Below are 19,517 nucleotides of genomic sequence, written 5' to 3' on the forward strand. Positions count from 1 at the left end.
CGAGTCATGGATCGGCCTCCCCAGAGCCCGGACCTCAACATTATTTAAGCAGTGTGGGATCATGTTGACAGAGAACAGAACAAAAGGCAGAAACATCCAAAGAAGAGCTTTGAATGTCCGTCAAGAAGTCTGGAGAACTATTCCTCAAGATATACACATCACTGCATCTATTTCATTTATTTTCCTAGAAAATAAATTTTTATGTATGTATGTATGTATGTATGTATGTATGTGTGTGTGTATATATATATATATATATATATATATATATATATATATATATATATATATATATATATATATATATATATATATATATATGCTAACAAAAAAGAAATCAATAATAATAATAATTATAATCATACAGGGTGACATTTCATTAAACCAAAGAAAACCATCCACAGTTATATATGAATTTAATTATAAAAGAACTCTAAAACATCACATCCAAGTACACAAAAATCTGTTTTTCTTTTACAGTCCAACATGTGTCATGCTGTGGCACTGAGGTAGCCCTACAGCATCATTTCTGCATCCTCTAAAGAAGCCTCGCTCATCTCCTCAGACAGCTCTTCATCCTCCTCCTCCTGGTCCTCTGTCTCCTCCTCAGCCGCCCTCTTTAAGCCTCTTTGCTTTGAGAGGGCCACGGCATAGCGGATGTTGTACATGTTGAAGTCGCAGCTACACAAACAAAGCACACATTCAGATCTGTTAAGCTGTATCTGGGCAAAGGCACAACATTTCAGAGGATCTGTAACTTACAGCTTGGAGAGGTCGTCGAAGTGCCTCTGGATGCTCTTCTGTAGCGCCTGCAGCGTGGGCAGGATGGCTCCAGACCTGCATGCCAAAGCAGATGCATTGAAAAATTTGTTGCTGTCATCTTCTGTTCACTTACAGTCATGCTGAACTGAATCTGTGATGTGAATGAGAGCCTGAGGACACACCTGTTCTTCAGTTTCTGTCCGTGCAGCATGAGCAGGTTCTGGGCCCAGGTCATATAGAACTGCAAGTGGCCCGACTTCTCCAAACACGTGGCGATGAAACCCAGCAGCTTCTCGACATAAATGTCAGGAAGAGAGCCGCAAACCACCGGGACTAGACCAGAAGGACGCACAACTCACATCACTCGGGCGTTTCCAAGTGAAAAAGGGAACTCAAAATGTTAAATAAGGTGAAATTCACTCACTCTGCTCATGTGGGACCTTTTCCAACACTTCCTGCTTGAGGGCTTTTTCGTTGAGTCTGAACGCCAGGACTATGGCCGACGCCCACTCCTGAAGGCGCAGCTGCTTGCGTATGCTGGCCGGTGTCACGTCTAGGTCCAGGTCGTACGGGTCGAAGACCAGTGACCCGTCAAGGGAGTAGACCAGCAGGCCCTCAGTGGTGGTGGCCGCCCAACTGCGACCTGAGGAGGAGGAGGAGAACAACTTGACTAACCGGCCGACAAAGCTCGTCTGTAACGGGACGCATGCTTTTCATACATGCTTCATAAACGTGTCTGCTGCTGTCCAGCGAAGTTTGCTGCACGAGATTCAAACACCGTAATGGGAGCAGAAAACAACATGAAAAACTGCTGTGATGAAGGACAACATCAACATCACGAAGGACAACATCAGTGTTGTCTTCCATCATCCAGTATTCACAGGATAACATTTTGAAACCATGCTCCAAGCTGTAATTCTGTCACCTACCAGTAGGGGAGAACCGCAGCGAGCTCACTCTGATCTCAGGTTTGAAGTGACGAGAACTCATGTCACCTTTAAGGATGAGCAGACACAAGAATCAGTGAGGGTCGATTCAAAAACATCAGTGAATAAGGCACAAGAGACTTTTTTGTAAAAGACCTCATGATCCTAACAAAATACAATTACTTAATTACATGGAGGGCTGCCAAAATTATATCACAAACTCAAGATCAACTCAAGGTCAAAATCAGAGAAAATGTCAAATTTTTAATCACCTAAATGAATCAAAATACATTAAACTCCTCACTTCTAAAGTTTATCTATTTTTAATTCTGGCGGTTTCAGTCCGATCACAGCGATAACCACTTCTGACCACTGCACCTTGTAGCAAACACACAACTTCCACACTTATAATAACTGGTCTGAGCCTTCGTGTGAGGGTTGTACCTCTCCTGACTCCAGGGAGGCTGATGCTGACTCCGTCTCCATCCCCGGCTCCTTCATCCACCAGAGCCAGACTGCCGAACTCTGTCATCTTCCTCCTGTCCAGGAACTCCTGAAGGTGAAGCAGGACAACAGGATAAGTGAAACCTGTCATAATTAAAACCTCTTCAAGGACTAAAGATGCACATTTTCACGATGAAGCGTCCGATCCATCCATGTTTACTCATCTAACATACGCTTTTAAAAAAATGCCTTAAATTCCTATTTTGGGTTCGCCTTGTCTCCTTAAAAAAAAAAAAAAAACCTCAACCATAGATCTGTTTTTCCAGGACAGCCGATGCTATTAAATATGTATGCTGCAGTCATGTGACATGGAAATAAACTCGCTGAGCAGACTGTGAGGTCGCACCTCCATAGCGTCGAAGGACAGGTTGCAGGAGATTTCAAACTTCTTTATGAGCATCTGCTCCTTGATGTTGTAGATGCAGACAAACTTGGCCTGACCCCCAGCCAAAACAGACTCCCCGTCCGCAGAGTAACACAGTGATGTAAACGACCTTAACGAGAGACAGAAGAAAAAAAAAAAGTCACATTAAACAAGATGATTTGAACCAGTGGAATCAAACCTGAGGCTCATATCCCATCCACTCACTTGCCCTTGGCGGACTGCTTGGCTGTGATTTTATCCGTCTCCTTGCGGCCTGTCTGCAGGTCGTGTCGTCCAGCAACGGAGCCGTTTTGTGTGGCCGCGTGCGGGTTCCAGAAAGAGATCTCACCGTTCAGAGTGGCCACAGCCAACTCCTGACCGTCAGGGCGGTACGTCACTGCCAAGCCTGAGGAACAAAAGACATTTAAATTAAAAAAAAAAAAAACAAAGTGAGGGAGGCAGAATTTTACATAGACATATACAACAAACAAAAGCACAGAGAGAACTCGCCCTGAAGGGCTATGCTGAAACTTGATGTTTTATGCTGAGCTCAGCCAAAGAAAGTGCTGATGTCCCAAAATGACTGTTATTTTATAATCCAAAGGAAACTATAAAGCCTTTAAATAAATTCGTGTGACCACGAACTTTGACCTTGAAACATTACATAGTAAAATGGTTTATTTTATCATCTTTACCTATATAATCAGAGCAAAACTGGCTAAAATCTTTGGCTTCTATAAGCTGCAAAAAGTTTAAGATAAATTTAAAGATATATTCATGCACACATGTAATTTTACAAAACTTCATGGGGTCATTGTGACATTATAGGGCGTTGTATTGAAAAAACAAAAAGTGTTGTACAGCTCTCTCTATGCCCTTTCATATGATATATCACTTGATAACTTTTATTTAAATTTTTTTCAACATTGACTTTACTAACAATGAAGGTCGAGGCCAAATGCATAGCAAACCTAGGTAGTCAAGGCCTAGTATATTTTTGGGAAGTTTGAAGACGATCCATAAAAAGTCGTTACTGATTTTCAGTTTGGTGTGACCTTGACTTGGACGCAGTTTTCACCCAAATGAAATAAGCTTGAGCTGTTTCTAGTATCTACCGTCACACAAAGGTTGAACATGATATCTTAAAAACTGTAGACGCTAGACTGCTAACAAACAGACAAACATTACAAAAGAAACAAAACCAACTTAAAAGCAACTTGAATCTTTCAAACTGCCCCCCCTCCCCCCCCTTAGTGGCGGCATAAAAAAACAAAAAACAAAAACAAATCACAAGACGATCACTTCACGAAGGATCTGAATTTACCATCAGATGTGAGGGGAAGAGTTTCCTTGGTCTGCCAGCTGTCCAGCATGTCCCACAGCCGAACGGTTCGGTCCCACGAGCAGCTGGCCAGGACGGACTGAACCGGACTGAAAGAGAGGCAGCTCACCGGACCCTCGTGACCCGCCAGGACCTGTCCGGTCGCAGGAAGGAAGTGTTAATCTGAGGGATCCTGGCAGCTTCAATCAAGTTAGTCTGTCTCATAAGGAAGGATGAAAACGCGTAATTAAAAAGAACCATGATGCCTACCTCTAGCAGCCTGCCTGTCTGCATGGACCAGAGGAAGATCTCAAAGGAATCCTGAGCTCCTGCGCTCACCAGCTCCCCACTGGCATCTACTGCGAGGGAGGAGAACTGCGCAGGCCGAGGCGATGTAAAAGTCCTGAAGTTTCGGTATCTGCCAAAAAACCCCCCCAAAACAACATTACAGGAATACATTCTCAACCATCTTTTAAAAGAATACACCCCCATCCTTGCCGCCAGCGCCCACCTGTGCAGGTCGAAGGCTCGGACCGTCCCGTCCAGAGAAGCGCTGACGATGACGAAGCCGCTGGAGGTGAAGGTGACGTTAGTGACGCTGCTGGTGTGTTCGGTAAATGTGACAAAGCAGAGGCCGGTGTTGGTGTTCCACACTTTCACCTGCAGGAATTTATTAACACAGTGTGGAGTCAGAGACGAGACCTTGAGTCTTCATTTATCTGGTATTGAACTAATGATTGGATTCAGGTGTGTTGATTCAGGGTGATATCTAAAACCTGCAGGACACCGGCCCTTGAGGCCTGGAGCTTCCCACCCCTGTTCTCCTGTCTCAGCATGGACACATGAAGTTAAAGGCTTCACTCTGAGACTCACTTTGCTGTCGTCCCCTCCCGTCACGATGTACTGTCCGTCTGGAGAGTAAGCCAGCGACGCCATGTTGTTGAAGTGTCCCTGCTGCTTGAACACGTACGACTCACTCTGCCACTCCCACACCAGCAGCTGGCCCATCCCTGAAATAGTCGATGTGTTTACCTTTTTGAGTTTTACTCTGCAACACCAGTAAGCTAACGCGCGCGCACACACACACACACACACACGTAAAAAGAAACAAATTCTTACGCGAGCATCCAAAGCCGATCCAGTCTCCGGAGCTGTTTATAGCCACCGAGGCAATCCTCTGGTCTGAAATACTGCAGGGAGACACATCCACACGGTTAGATGAGAAAACACATCTGTCCTGTAACTTTTTAAACCAAACCACAGCTTTTCTCTCACCTCAGGGAGTGAATGAGGTTAAACTCTGGAAGTTCGTGCAGGTGGAATATCCCAGAGGCGAAGCCTGTGACCAGGATGTGGTTCGGTTTGTGGTACGCAGCAGCAGTCAGGTTGTTAAAATCCCCTTCTTTGTTGAAAAAGTGTCTGAACGTGGAAACAAAAGGCTGTTTTTAGATCTCACTAAAATCCTAATGCCAGCATTGTCTTCTATTAATGTTACAGAGCTGGATATTCATAATAAATAAAGCCAGAGCTTAAAATAGTGAGGTAAGCATGCAAAACTAACCCCTCTGAGCAAAAAGCTCAAGAATCAGCAAGTTCTTACAAACCAAACAAAGCTAGAATGTGTTTCCCAGCCCTGAAAATTTAACATGGATTCTTCCTGTAATTATGTAGTTATGAAAGCTCATAAATGTTTCAAACAAATCAGACAAAAACAGAAAACTCTGATCCATCCCTGTGAAATTGAAGGGCCGGTAACTGAAAATATTCACAATATGAAGGTAAAAGTTTATATTAAATATAATGATATAAATGATATTAATGATATAAATATATCATTAAATATACTGAAGTTGTTAGCACCCAAAAAAAAATCATTTGATTTAACTGATTAAACTAATAAATAAAAATAAATATGTAAACTTTAGCAGTTATAAAATCAGAATTGCAATTAGAGACAAATCAGGAAAAGAATCGGGAAATTGGAGGTGTCTTACTTGCTCATCATCTTGTATCGAACATTCTTCTTCTTCTCTCTCTCTTTGGCGGTTTCAACTTTCCCTCTGATCACCTCTCCCTCCTCTCCCTCCACCTTGTCCCTGTCCTCGCTCTCCTCTTCTTCCTCTTCCTCCCCTTGTCTCGGGAGCTTGGGTTTGTCCTGGCTCTTCTTCAGAATGAGGCCGTCCAGCTCGGTGTCGCTCTCCCACACACACAGCGTCCCGTCCTGGCTCACTGTGTACAGCTGAGTAAACATGCACACGAGGGATGAACACACAGAACCACACCTACAAACACATATATGTATATATGTAGATTAGCAGAAGTAAACCTACATCTAAGCTGTCCTTTTCGAAGAAACAGCCTACGACGATGTCCTTGTGTCCACCCAGGGAGTAGTAGATCAGGTTGGCCCAGCGCTCTGCACCGAACACCCACGTCGACATGTCTTTGCTGCCCACCACAAAACACCTGGAAGAAAAACGCCACAATCACAATGTATTCCTGTCCAATTACAGGCTTCTTCTGCACTCTCATGTTTGACAAACTCACTTGGAGTCGTCTGTCCAGTCGATGCAGGTGGTTTCATCGTAGGGACCGTAGTAGCTCTTGTCTAAGACGAAGGCATTAAACTCTCGCTTCTTCCCAGGAGCGTGGTACATCAGAGCCACGTTTTCCTTTGTTACAATGAACTTCCTACAAATTAAAAATGCAGCAAACAGTCGTCAGAATAATTTTTGTTCTCTCCAGATAATGATTTTACAGCACACGTCTTTAATGACTTTAAAAAAAATAAGAAGTGGATGCACAGGTTTGAATTTATTTGGGATTTTCTTTGATCCACAGAGACCTCCACTCATGTTTGGTTAAATGTCCCTGAGTAAGCCGCACCTTGATCAGACACGTTTGGAGCCATCAACAATCCAGTGGTATAACCTGGCACAGACCCGGCTTTTAAGTGCAGTCCACAAATTTCCAAAAGGGTGGAGGTCGGGGTTTTGGGAAAGCCATTCCAGAAGTTTAATATTTGTTTTATTAATTAAAAAAATAGCTTAATCTCACAATCTCACATCTTAAGCTCACATTCACTCCTACAAACATACCTGTTATCATTGTGGCCAAGCTCAATTTCTATCTGGTCTTACCATAAAAAGTTTTGACTTGTCCATGTGAGCATCTGCAAATTTCAGTCGCGCTTAAATGTGTCAATTTTGGAGTATGGGCTTCTCTCTTGGTCGGCACCGTCTCAGTCAATGGTGATGTAAATCTGACTTCACCTTGGAAAGACTTGAGCCTTGGTGGTTCCTGAACATCCTAACCAATTTCCTCTCATCTGAGGGTCACAGTTTGGGTCTGCTTCTTATTAAAAGGCCATGTCAAGTTAAAAGATATTGCTGAACCTTCAGCACCACTTATTAAAAGATTCAAGTGGGTGAATGTATATATTACAGCCTGTATCTATGTGCTTGAACCTGTGGGAATTACATCCATCTCTTCCGCTTATCCTTTTAAGGCAGGGTGCACCCTGGACAGGTCGCCAGTCTGTTGCAGGGCTAACACAATAAGACAAACAACCATTCACACTTGCATTCACACCTATTGGCAATTTAGACCTACCAATTAACCTAACCACACTAACTGCATGTCTTTGGACTGTGGGAAGAAGCTGGAGTACCCAGAAAGAACCCACGCAAACATGGGGAGAACATACAAACTCCACACAGAAACACCCCGGCCTGATGGTGGAATTGAACTCAGGATTTCTTGCTGTGAGGCAACAGTGCTAACCACCGTGCATGTGAATTACAGAAAATCCAAAATAAATTTAAACTTGTGCACCCAGTTCTTGCTTTTTTTGAAGTCATTAAAGACGTGTGCTGTACAATCATTCCACTCTGGACGAAGATCGGTTTAAAGAAATCATTAAAATCCTGAAATTACCATCACATTCACGCCTATGATGAGTGGATGTAAACGTCCGACTACAACTGCCATATAAACTCTGCTGAGCTGTGTCTTACTAACACCAAGAAGAAGTAGTGCAAAATGCGTCGCACAGTTTGAACATCCTTACCTTCCATCAGGTGAGAAGCGGATGCTGCTCACAGGTTTGTGAAAGTGGAAATGATGAAGGATGGCTCTGGTGATGAGACTGACCAGCACCGCTGCACCATCTGTTTGACACAAACATGATCAGACACGCTTGGATTTTGTTCTCGTCCGAGTCCTGAAGAAGACCTTAACTGTAAATATTTTGTACCTTCATCCACAACGATCGCCAGGCTCCCATCAGGAGAGAGACCCACACAGGTTATATTCTTTGTCGTGGAGAACGGCAACGTCTCAGACGTGTTGCTGCAGGGCAGAGAGTAAAAACACATCAGTCTTATTTTCATTATTTTTAAGATAAGGTGACTTTAAAGGTTACTTATTATGCTTTTTCTTACTTTATGACATATATGTAATGTTTATGTGTGCAAATGTAGACAAAGTTTCAAATAAGAAGGCAAATGTGAAAATAATCCTACCAATAGCACAAACTTTACATGGAGCCCCTCTCCAACTTCGAGAAGTTGGCAAATTAGAGGAAAAATGTGCTTTTAGGCAGGAAGGGATAAAGATGTCAAGAGACAGAAGCCAAAAGGGCAAAGGGTTCAGAAGAGAATCATGCAAAGCTACTTCAGTGTAGATTTATCATGACAAATACAACTTTTAGATGCAACTGAATGGAAAATATAATTAACTTTTCATTATCCTACCCCACCTACACACTGAAACCTATACTGCAGCACAATCAGTTGTATTTTAATGTGGACACCGTGAAAAAAAATGTCCGAATACTTTTAAGTGACCACAAAAAACAGTGCATGCAACTCTTCTCTTTGCAGATCCAATAACATCTAGACGCTGGACACTGCATCCAGATGTTGTAGGACAGGACTTTACAGATAACCCTTTCCTGTATATGTCCTATACCACTGTTTGTCTTACTTCTTCAGGTCGAAGACAGAGATTCTGTTCCCAACTGGACTGATAACAACGTTGCCATCTCTGGAGAAGTTCAAATTTCCCTGGCGATAGACTGCGCCGAGCAAATTGGAAAACTACAAAATAAAAGAAAAGTGATTTTACTTTTGATCATCAGCCAAGTGTATGCAGTTCCTGTCAAAACGTGGGAATTCAACACATTCAGAGGCAGATTCATTAAACTGTATTAAAACACAGACACACACGCACAACTAAACCGATATTTTGTTATTATATACACAAGCCGAAATAATTATGAATGACATACCATTGAAAGCAAAAACACTTGAATGTTTACAGCACTTCCAACATCGAAAAACTTATTAAATCTAACACTTTTTGGAGTTTGGTCTGACACGCATTCCCGCTACCAAAGCAGCGCGACTTTAGCAAAGTCGCTAACAGCAGCGCACTTACCCTATAAGCAAACTTCATTTTACTAAATATTCATTAACTTCAGCACATTAATCTTCTCTTTTTAACTCTTTATAAATCCCAGGACTGAACGTGAGACCAACATGCTTCTTCTTCCTCCACACGTGTGATGCGTTTTGTTGACAGTCGACACATCCGGTTTGAGTTGACTTGGAAAACTGCACGGCGCCCTCTGGTGACAAGGAGGTTAAAGTACAAGGTTGTAACATAAAAAAGGGGTTTGACTACATGCATAGCTCCCCCCTTCATAACATGTGTATCCACCTGTATAGGCCAGACCTTTTTTTAGAACTCATAAATCTGGATGGTGACAAATAATGTTGGACTGTTGATGTAGATGTTGGAGATGACTGTGTTATCTGTATTATTTTAATAATATTAATGTTTTTTAATCAGTCATGTTTATGCAACTAAAGATCATTTTGAAAGTAGAGCAAGATAGTATATGTGCTAGATGTCATTATAGCACATATATAGTGTTATTTAGTCTTTATCCTTCAGATGGCAATCACTCCACAGTGTTGTTAGAGGAGGCGAGAGTAATTATTATCTTCTCAGACACTGGTAATAAACTGCTTTTATTACCAGTTTATTTCTCAGTTGGGGACTCACACCCTCAATTTATCTAAGTTAAAGTCAGACCCATGTGTTATTCTCAAGATGGGATTTCTGAAGGGAGACTTATGTAAGTATTGGTCACTGGCAGAGACAGTATTTGACCAAGTATCCCAGAGGACGATGTTCAGCTTAAAATAAATATGCAATACTTCTTAAGAATAAAGTAAACAAATTCTAAAGCTATCTTAAAGGTACTTTTTATGATAAACACTGGCAGAATTTGACTACATCTTTTACCACTGGGGGCAGTGTTTCACCAGTGGTTTTCATTACCTGTGCTGATGCGTAACTTATGACAACCTGTTTCTTTTTTGCTCTCCCCATTTCCCCAAGGTGGCTTTATCTTTCCCCAGGTCTTTGTGGTTAATCTGCTTTTTAAATAACACCGGCTACAATATTGGTAATATGTGTGTTGTTTTCTTTATCTTTTTTTTTTCACTGGAAAGCACTTTCGTCAACCATGTTGCTTTTAAAGTGCTCTATAAATAAAGTTGGATTGGATTTCAAAATAAAAGTTGAGCTGATTTTAATGTATTACAAGGAGTGTTTTTCATTATTATTTTTTAAATAAACATACAGTGTTTATATTAAATGCTGTACTAGAAATAAGCTCAAGGATGATAAAAGGTCATGTGATTTTGTTGCATTCAATTTGTATGCAGCAAAATGAAAAACAAGTTACCACATGTTGTTTTTTAATTTGGTAAATAATTGATAAAATGTTAAAAATAGTGGTCGTGTTTGACCTTATCATCAAGATGAGTTGGAAATACTTTAAATTCCCTCAAGTGGCCTTTTGCTGGTTAGATTGCCACTACAGTCTGTAAACTGTAGAGGTAATTTTGTGAGCTCATTGGATGAGCAGTTTCTGAAATACTCAGACCAGCCCATCTGGCACCATCAACCACACAATCTCTTTCCCCCATTCTGATACTTGGTTTGACCTTCAGCAGGTCATCATGAACATGTCTGTATGCTTAAATACTTTAATTTGCTGAGGTCTGATTGGTTCACTAGATATTTGTGTTTAACGAGCAGGTGAACAGGTGTACCTGGCAAAGTGTGTGTAACCCTCGGTGTTACTGACATGTTCCACACTGACGCAAAAAAATACTCTGTGCCCCACACTGTTTTATTAAGTATGTCTAATCACTGTAGACATTACATGTACCTTCTTGAAGGAGAGGTCAAAGGTCAATTACCTTTATAGGTTCCTGCTATATGTTGTGACATATACACAGCACATTTGTGGGAATGATAGTTTCTAAGTTCTAAAGCTTTTTGTCAATTTTCAACCAATAAATCATAAAGTTGACCTTGAAGACCACAAATTTTAATGGATTGTTAACATGACCCCACTCTACAGCCCTACAACATTTTAACAGGATTTAAAACCTTTCCAGCTATCCTGGTTACAGAAAAAGATAAACAAGCAAAAAAAAACAAAACAACATTTAATTATTTCTGATTAGAAGCTGTACAGTCAGGACTGACAGTTAACAAATGTGTTATAGGCTCACCTGGAAAATAGTGAGCTTTACAAACTGATTTTTGTGCCAAAGGCTTGCACAGACCTAAGCTCACTTATGACCACTAGAGCTGGAAACAAGACCTCAACCAATCCTAAGGTTAATTAGCACGGATAGCCTTTAAAAAACATTTGCTAAAAGTTGTCATTGCTAACATATACCTGTATTACATCATGGTGAGTAGCGAGAATGCAAAGTTATTGTTACCTTTGAAAAGAAAAATGTGAAGATGTGATATTAGTATGAGCTATACGCTAATGTTATTCACTCAAGCAAACATCTCAGTTCCTGACTTGCTGCTTTCTAATATTGATTATTTCTGGACATACCTACATGCCTACATGGTTATTATACATCCCACATAAAGGGTGACAAAGGCAGTAACTATAAATGACCATAAATTAACGGTAAATTAAGCTGCAGTGGCCTCCATTCATATAGATCTATCGCGTGCACGCACACGCACGTTGGCAACGTGCGTAATTTCAGAAAAATAGCTCTGCCATTGACCAATCTTACCTGTCCTAAGGTTATTTTTCTCACCTCCTATCACTTCCTGTTCCAACACACGGTTGTGTTTTTGTGTAGCTTATCTGGATAGCCAAAATAATTAAAAACTTATAGATAACTTCTTATTTCATTGTTTAATCTTCACTTGCTTCATCCGAAGCACACTCTCTTTGTATTCACTCCCTGTATTTTTAGAAATTCGCTACCTTAGCTTAGCTAAGCCAAATAACACACACCAATTAGTTAAACTGCAGGAATTTCTTAAAGCCATAAAGACCTGGATGACCTCTAATTTCTGCTTTTAAATTCAGATAAAACTGAGGTTATTGTACTCGGCCCTGAAAATCTTAGAAATATGGTATCTAACCAGATTCTTACAGTGGATAGCATTACCTTGGCCTCCAGTAACACTGTGAGGAACCTTGGAGTCATTTTTGACGAGGACATGTCCTTTAACGCACATATTAAACAACTATGTAGGACTGCTTTCTTCGATTTGAGCAACATCTCTAAAATTAGAAATATCCCGTCTCAGAGTGACGCTGCATTTATTACTTCTAGGCTGGACTACTGTAATTCATTATTATCAGGATGTCCTAAAAACTCCCTGAAAAGCCTTTAATCAATCCAAAATGCTGCAGCAAGTGAACTGACAGGGACTAGAACGAGAGAGCATATTTCTCCTGTTTTGGATTCCCTTCATTGGCTTAGAATCAAATTCAAAATCCTGCTCCTCACATACAAGGTCTTGAACAATCAGGCCCCATCTTAACTTAATGACCTTGTAGTACCATATCACCCTGTTTCAAGGGATCTTCCAGGAATGGTGATGCTGCTTTTCTGAGCAAATGATCTCTAACCTCGAACTTAACCGGAGGGATATAGTATAAAGAAAATTCAACAAGGTTTGGCTTACTTTGTGTTAGCTGGCTTGAGAAAACGTGTCACGCCGCCAGTTATATCAACTTCTCTTTTAAGCTGTGCTTTCTGCTACACGCTCCGTGTCCACGCATGTAACAAGGGCTGCTACAAGGCCCTTTAAAACACGAAGTAGCATGTGCTGCAGTGAGCTTGAATGGTTTCCCACTGCGTTGAGCAAGCACAGTGCAAGCATGCTAGCCAGGTGTGGTGCGTGATGATAAAGTGGTGACTAAAACTCTATAAAGGACATAACTAATATAACAGCAGGTCAGGGTTACTCTTACAATTTTCTCTGGTAAGAAGTCAAAATCCTTCATATAGAACTCTGAAGTTACCTGGAGAGATGAGATCCATCTCTCCCTTTTTTTTGTCAGTTTTTTTATGTAACTGACAAAAAAAAAAGGAGAGAAAAGCTTCCAAACACTTCTGGTGTCATTCCAGAGTTGAGATCGCAGGTTATGGTGCCACCACTGGACTAGCTAATGAGAAAAGAAGTAAGATGATTTTTAACAAATTTGTTGTATTAAGAAAAAGAAAACAAAACCCCAAACTGTTACTTTATTAGTAAAGAGATGTTGCAGATATTTGTACTGAAATTGTATTTTGCTTCATTTCTAATGTGTTCAAAGTAAAAACAAGATTTTCCTGTGAGTTCAGACCATTTTATTTCTTTCTGCTGCATTTCTGCATAAAATACAAATCTGCATCATTTTTAAAAAAAGTGCTTTAAGCTGAACTAATTTGTCCTTTTTTTCTAGAACCTGGCAAATCACCCTCTCTTCATTGTGCAGGGACTGAGGTTGTCAGCTGTACAGAGCTCAATGATATTTTACAGAAAAAATTCCCCGAGGTCCACCGAGTCAAGAGCTATCAACACTGGTTCTGTGGACAAAGTCCTGGGAAAGATATATGTCGAGTGAGTGTGCATGATCCCTCAGCTCACAGCTGTATTTATTAACCACTGAAAATACAGAAAGATTTTATAAAACTGGGAAACTGTATTTCCGTCTTGCAGGGAGACTCTGGTGGAGGAGTGGTTCATAATGGCAGGATTTATGGGGTCTCTTCTTTTGTGGGAGATCCAGACTTTGTATGCAGAGCACCGGCTGCCTTCATGGACCTCTGTGATCCTGAGTATGCAGATTGGATCAGGAAAACTATCAACCCATAAAAAGCTGTAAGGTGTGGATAACTGTAAACAAGCTGAAATAAATAATCTTTTAGAGTTTAGCTTTGGTTTCTTTTATTATGTTTGATATAAGCAGTAGAGGATTTCAGAATTTCTGTTTTATTTACCAAAAGAAGTTTTTTCAGCTGCACCCACACAGTTTCTTTAGATAACTTCAACTGCAGAAAGTAAAAACTCAGCATTAAGTTTCAAATGCAGTTTTAAAGATAATGATAATATGGTGTCCCTGAAGAAAACACCCGTCAATAGAAAAAGCTGCAAAATCCTGCAAAATGTAACAGAAGTTGAATAAAACACAACGGAAATAAAATGCAACAAGGCTGAAAAACTGAACAAACAAACAAAAAACAAACACAAATTACAACAGAAAAACAACAACTATATTCTCATTCTCATCCTAAAACTTGGTGGCAAAGTGGAATATGGTAAGGAAACGCTCATTTAAGTGCTGTCATTACTCAAAGGTTCCTGTTAATTATGCATGAAGTGATTTCTGGAGGGAAATGAAACTTAACTGAACTGCTCCCTGTGACATTTTGACCTGTCAAACGCAGGCGTAACTCCTGTTATTCATTGTTGTATTACAGGTCTGCTGTGCACGGCGTCTGTGAATCTGAGTAATTTGGTTCAGATGAAGGAATACGACTGCTCAGATGCTTTGGGTGTCACGTAATGATCCCTCAGGTTAAGGTGTCTTTGGTGCCCTTTGATTTCAATCTAACTGCACATTGAACAGAAATCCTGCCATGACAGAACACACTAATGCCTTTTCAAGGGAGAACCGATCCTAATCTGAGCTGTCAGCCCCAAGTTCTCTGCAGTCATCAAATCAAGCATAATCTGGTTTGAACAGGCTCCCTGCCTCACTGCAAAAGCCTTTTTACCAGCTGCTGTTTGACAAATTGCAAAGCCTCTGAAGAGACTTTAGAAAGGGGAAAAAGGATACGAAGAAAAAGCTGTACAAAAAGCTATCCATGCACTCCTACTGAGTTTATTGACTGTATTCTATCTATGGATTGCATTATAGTTTCTCTGAGAGGTTTGCTCCCTGAAGATTTTATGATCTGTGAACGCTGAGTCTCTCTTGTGGCTGTAAACCAGTCTGCTCAGCATGTCACTGCATGGCAGAGTTTCTCTCCATTTTTTTTTAATCACCTTTGCTCAGTTGTGCTCCTAACTGATCTCCTGAGTTTGGCTGTATTCCTGGACTTTGCCCTTTAGTTACTCTTCAGTCTCTTTGACACACAGGCTGCCAAATTTGAAATAACATTTTTAGTTTTGGAAAAAGAAGAGCGTGTCTAGCAAATTCTTGCACATCCTTTTTCTTAAATAGCACTTTTCTACTCAAGCACTCAAAGTACTTTATACACCTCATTCACCCATTCATACAAGCACTTTTCTGTATCTAAGTTCTTTTTATCTAACATTCATACTCTGATGGACTAATGAAAGAGCAGTTTGGGGTTCAGTATCGTGTCCAAGGATACTTTGAGATACAGCCCAGATCAGGCAGAGATCAAACCTCCAACCTTCTGATCGGTCCTAATTGGACGTTTGCTGCTGCACATGTAGCATCACAGCTTAGAAGATGGTGGTGTGGAAATGTGTTTCCCATTAACAATTGACTAAGAAACTCTTAGTCAAGGGTTAACATCACTAATGTCAGTATTTTCACTGACTCTAAAAAGGCACTGATCTTCATTAGATTAGATCAATGACTGTATAAAAGATGGACGACGCGACACCGCCTCCTCCCATTGTGCAAAAATGAAGCCAAAATATCCCGCTTGTGGAGGCTGCCATCTTGCAAATTTGGAGCCAGAGTCTGCGCAGTAGTGACTTGAGGTGGAGCGACTGTGTAACACTCCCGCCCACACACCCGCTGGACGTGACCGCAAACATGCCCCCCTACACTTTTTACGTAGCACCTGTGGTTCGAGTTTTTTGCTGGTTTACCGCGACTGACGACTCGTTTAATTAAGGTAAATACAACCATGTCACTGTTATAAAAAAGACACACAGCTTATCATCTTATAGTTCTAAAATCGCTCTGTTGTTAATTCGTTTGCTACATTAGCCGCTAGCATACGCACTGTGTTGGAGGCTTGTTGCTAGCTAGTTAGCGATGCTACACACCTGCTACTCTTAATAGTCTGTGTTATTGAAGGATTCAACACTTATGTTTTTTTTATCCATTTTTAGACAGCGATGAGATCAGCTGCACACTCCACAGAGGCCCAGAGTTACTGTTAATATCAAAAATATAATGCTGTCCTTTGAGATTTTAACATAAGACTGTGAGTGTAATGGATCTAAAACTGTTTAAATCTCTACATCCTGGTAACATGGAGACTTTAAAAACAGCAGCAGAACGTTTCAGTAGTGTAGTCTAATGTGTTCTTTTCATTTAATAATAATCCATATTATGTATAACAGCTACATTCACCCTGGAGAGAAACTAGTGAGGGAGACCATCAGGACCAAGCTGGGTTTCTGGGTCCAAAGGTTTGGAGAAGCTTCTTCCCTTTCTTTCATCACAGCTGTCCTGTGCCAGAAGTTCTGTTGACCCACTGAAAGAGGCGTCATTTAAGAAACACCAGGAACACTGAAGCTCATCGCATTGATCAAGCAGGACTCATGATCTTCACCAGCAGCTCCCTCACAGGGAAATCTTCAGAGCTCCTCTGTAGGCCCGCCTAGAAGATGGATAAACCCAGCATTTCATGAACACTGTGATGGAGACCTTTGGTTTGTGTAATGTTATAAATACTTGGATACTCCCCAGAGGCTCCGGACTTTTACATAAAGATATTATATTCAGTCCTGTAGAAAGTTATATATTTAAAAATATATGATCCTCTTTGGTTACTCTGGTATGAATAACTCTGCATCACTTTATGGTAAATAACCCACTATGTGCAAAAAACTGTGAAAGAATTCCAGATGACAAGTTTGTAGTTCAACATACAAGTAACGACCGTTGACTTTCATCAGGTTTTATTTAATTGTGTTAGAGAAACTCAAACGTGCTCTTCATGCAGCTGAGTACATCAAGTGTTTAAAACGGAAGCTGTGCAGGTCTGAGATACAAACTGAGGTCCTGTTAATGCTGATATATAGTGACACTGTTACAGGGGTGATTATAGTGATGGGATTTCCGGCTCTTTTTAGAGAACCGGCTCTTTCGGTTTGGCTCACTAAAAAGAGCCGGCTCTTTCGGCTCCGAACCGGCTCTTCAGATTGTTTTGTTGCTTTAATTAATTTATTATTAACAATAATATAAAATTATGCACAAAAGGAATTACTAATGTAAAAAAAAAAAGTGGTTTTATTTATATATGTTTATATATAAATATATGCGGTGGCCCCTAGAGACAAAACACGTACAAACAACAAAACACATTTCTAGCATGAACTGAACTTCCAAAACACAACTACCTAGATCACTTAAATTACACAATTGAAAGCATGAAAGCATATGTGTATTGTTTGTGTATTTATACACAAGCATTCATATATAGCCAAATAATAATAATAAAAAAAATGTTCATTTACCTGTTATTACCACACACCAAATCTGGTCGTTGGTACTTGCTGGCTTGTGTAGCCACTAGATTCAACACTGCCCCTAGCATCCTGGAGCACTTCTGTTGTCTTTTGTACGTGTTTTGGAGTTTTTACGTGTTTTGGAGTTTGTACATGTTTTTATGTGTTTTTATGTGTTTTGGAGTTTGTACGTGTTTTGGAGTCTGTACGTGCTTCAGGGTTCATACGTGATTTGAAGTTTGTATGTGCTTTGTCTGTAGGGGCCACCGTAAATATACTTTTATTTATTCACTCCACATAAAATGTAATAAATAAATCATATAATACAAAAACCAACTATTCACATTTCAACTTTTAACTATTTAAATTTTCAGCTTTTTCCTTTTACAAATTTAAAGTGAAACAACACAAAACACTGCAAACCACCACACAATTAAATATAAATTATAATATGAAAACAAAAAGAACATGCATATTCTCTGTCATATGGGCCTGCATGAATAAACTTCCTGAATCCTTTATCATCTGCAACTGAAAATAGTTGTGGATGATTACTATACCTTTCTAATGTGAAGTTGTTGTCCCTGGCTCTCTTTCTCTCTCTCTCCCTCCTGCTCTGTTCCTGTGCTACTGCTACCGCCCCTCCCCCTCTTCCCAGCGTAAAGCACAAGGCTCGCATGCTGAGTGAAGCGGAAAAAAAGTGCGAGAGAGAGGGTGAGAGAAAGAAGAAAAAAAAAAAAAACGGCTCGCGATAAGGAGCCGGCTCGTGTCGTTCACGTCAAACACCCGGCTCAAAGAGCCATTTCGTTCGCGACCGACCCATCACTAGGTGATTAATCCTTTTGTTTTTTTGTGTTTAACTTTATCAATAAAACAGCTGCAGCTTTCACTGCAGCACATGTGGTACTTTAACCTTTGTATTGTTTTCAACAGTTCATTTTGCAGTTAACATGTGAACATGTTGGATGATCTGTCTGCTGTCACTGGGTGGTGCTGAGGTCTGAATCTGAGGGCAGCTCCTGTAATCACAAAGAGAACAGAACCATCAAACTCAAATATAAATTTTATCCCTCAAAATTGAAATAAAGCTGATTCTTCTGTCCTCACACACTCAGGATCTGAAGTTGTTCTCTTACATTTTTTTTTCAGTATTACAGTACACTACAGTACTTTAATCCATAGTTCCTGATTAATGAGGCGCTACAAGGTACAAGCCTTTTTAAAAAAAATGTTACTCGCTTTACAGATGTGGCAAGAGACTGAAAACATGCTGTTGTTTGCACATATTTAATAATCAGCTCTGCACATGAGCTGAAGCAGAGTGCAGCCTGTTGCTTTTACAGCATAATACTTGTAATAAAAGTACAGTAACAGTAATTAGTGAGTAGCCCGGAGCGTTTCTCTTGATTTCTTTAGTCAGGGTAAATTCATTCACCTGCACGGGTTAGCTAAACGAACCCTGACAGCCGAGTCCTCATCTTAGCTAGCTAGGTCTCAGGACCGAGCTAAGGACGGTAGTTACGGATTAGCTTACAAACACGTTTAACTTACCGAAAAAGTGCAGCGGGGCCTCGGGTCCTTCTGTCGGGTAGTCCAGTTTACTGAAGAACACCTCAGGCTGTCAGGTTGAAACACTCGGTCGTGTTTTCGAAGCGTAAACGCTGGCCCTCCTCTCAGAGTAGTGATGGGTCGGTCGCGAACGAAATGGCTCTTAGAGCCGGTGTTCTGACAAACCATCCTACTTTGGCAAAACGTCCTACCCGTAGGATAATTTTACGGTGTCCCCTGACAAACAGTCCTACTTTGGCAAACCGTCCTACCAGTAGGATAATTTTACGCTGCCATATGACAAACTGCCCTACTTTGGCAA

The 19,517-nt window shown here is 40.6% G+C and overlaps 1 protein-coding gene across 1 annotated transcript; it reads right to left on the reverse strand.

Moving 5' to 3' along the window:
- Nucleotides 1-399: 399 nt before the first annotated feature.
- On the reverse strand, nt 400-9,463 carry pwp2h (PWP2 small subunit processome component). Its single transcript, XM_084922431.1, has 21 exons — nt 9,317-9,463; nt 8,864-8,976; nt 8,133-8,227; nt 7,947-8,046; nt 6,425-6,568; nt 6,208-6,343; nt 5,872-6,116; nt 5,153-5,296; nt 4,997-5,067; nt 4,751-4,887; nt 4,389-4,537; nt 4,148-4,295; nt 3,881-4,031; nt 2,782-2,962; nt 2,539-2,686; nt 2,133-2,241; nt 1,692-1,757; nt 1,187-1,405; nt 945-1,095; nt 763-837; nt 400-681 (listed from the first exon to the last, which is right to left on the reverse strand). Exons 1-21 carry the CDS (start codon nt 9,332-9,334, stop codon nt 516-518), a joined length of 2,766 nt encoding a protein of 921 aa, XP_084778557.1. The 5' UTR covers nt 9,335-9,463; the 3' UTR covers nt 400-515.
- Between the last annotated feature and the right edge of the window lie 10,054 nt (nt 9,464-19,517).

Source organism: Perissodus microlepis, chromosome 23 (assembly GCF_051167445.1).
Source record: "Perissodus microlepis isolate ML-2025 ecotype Zambia chromosome 23, ASM5116744v1, whole genome shotgun sequence".
Lineage (NCBI taxonomy): Eukaryota > Metazoa > Chordata > Actinopteri > Cichliformes > Cichlidae > Perissodus > Perissodus microlepis.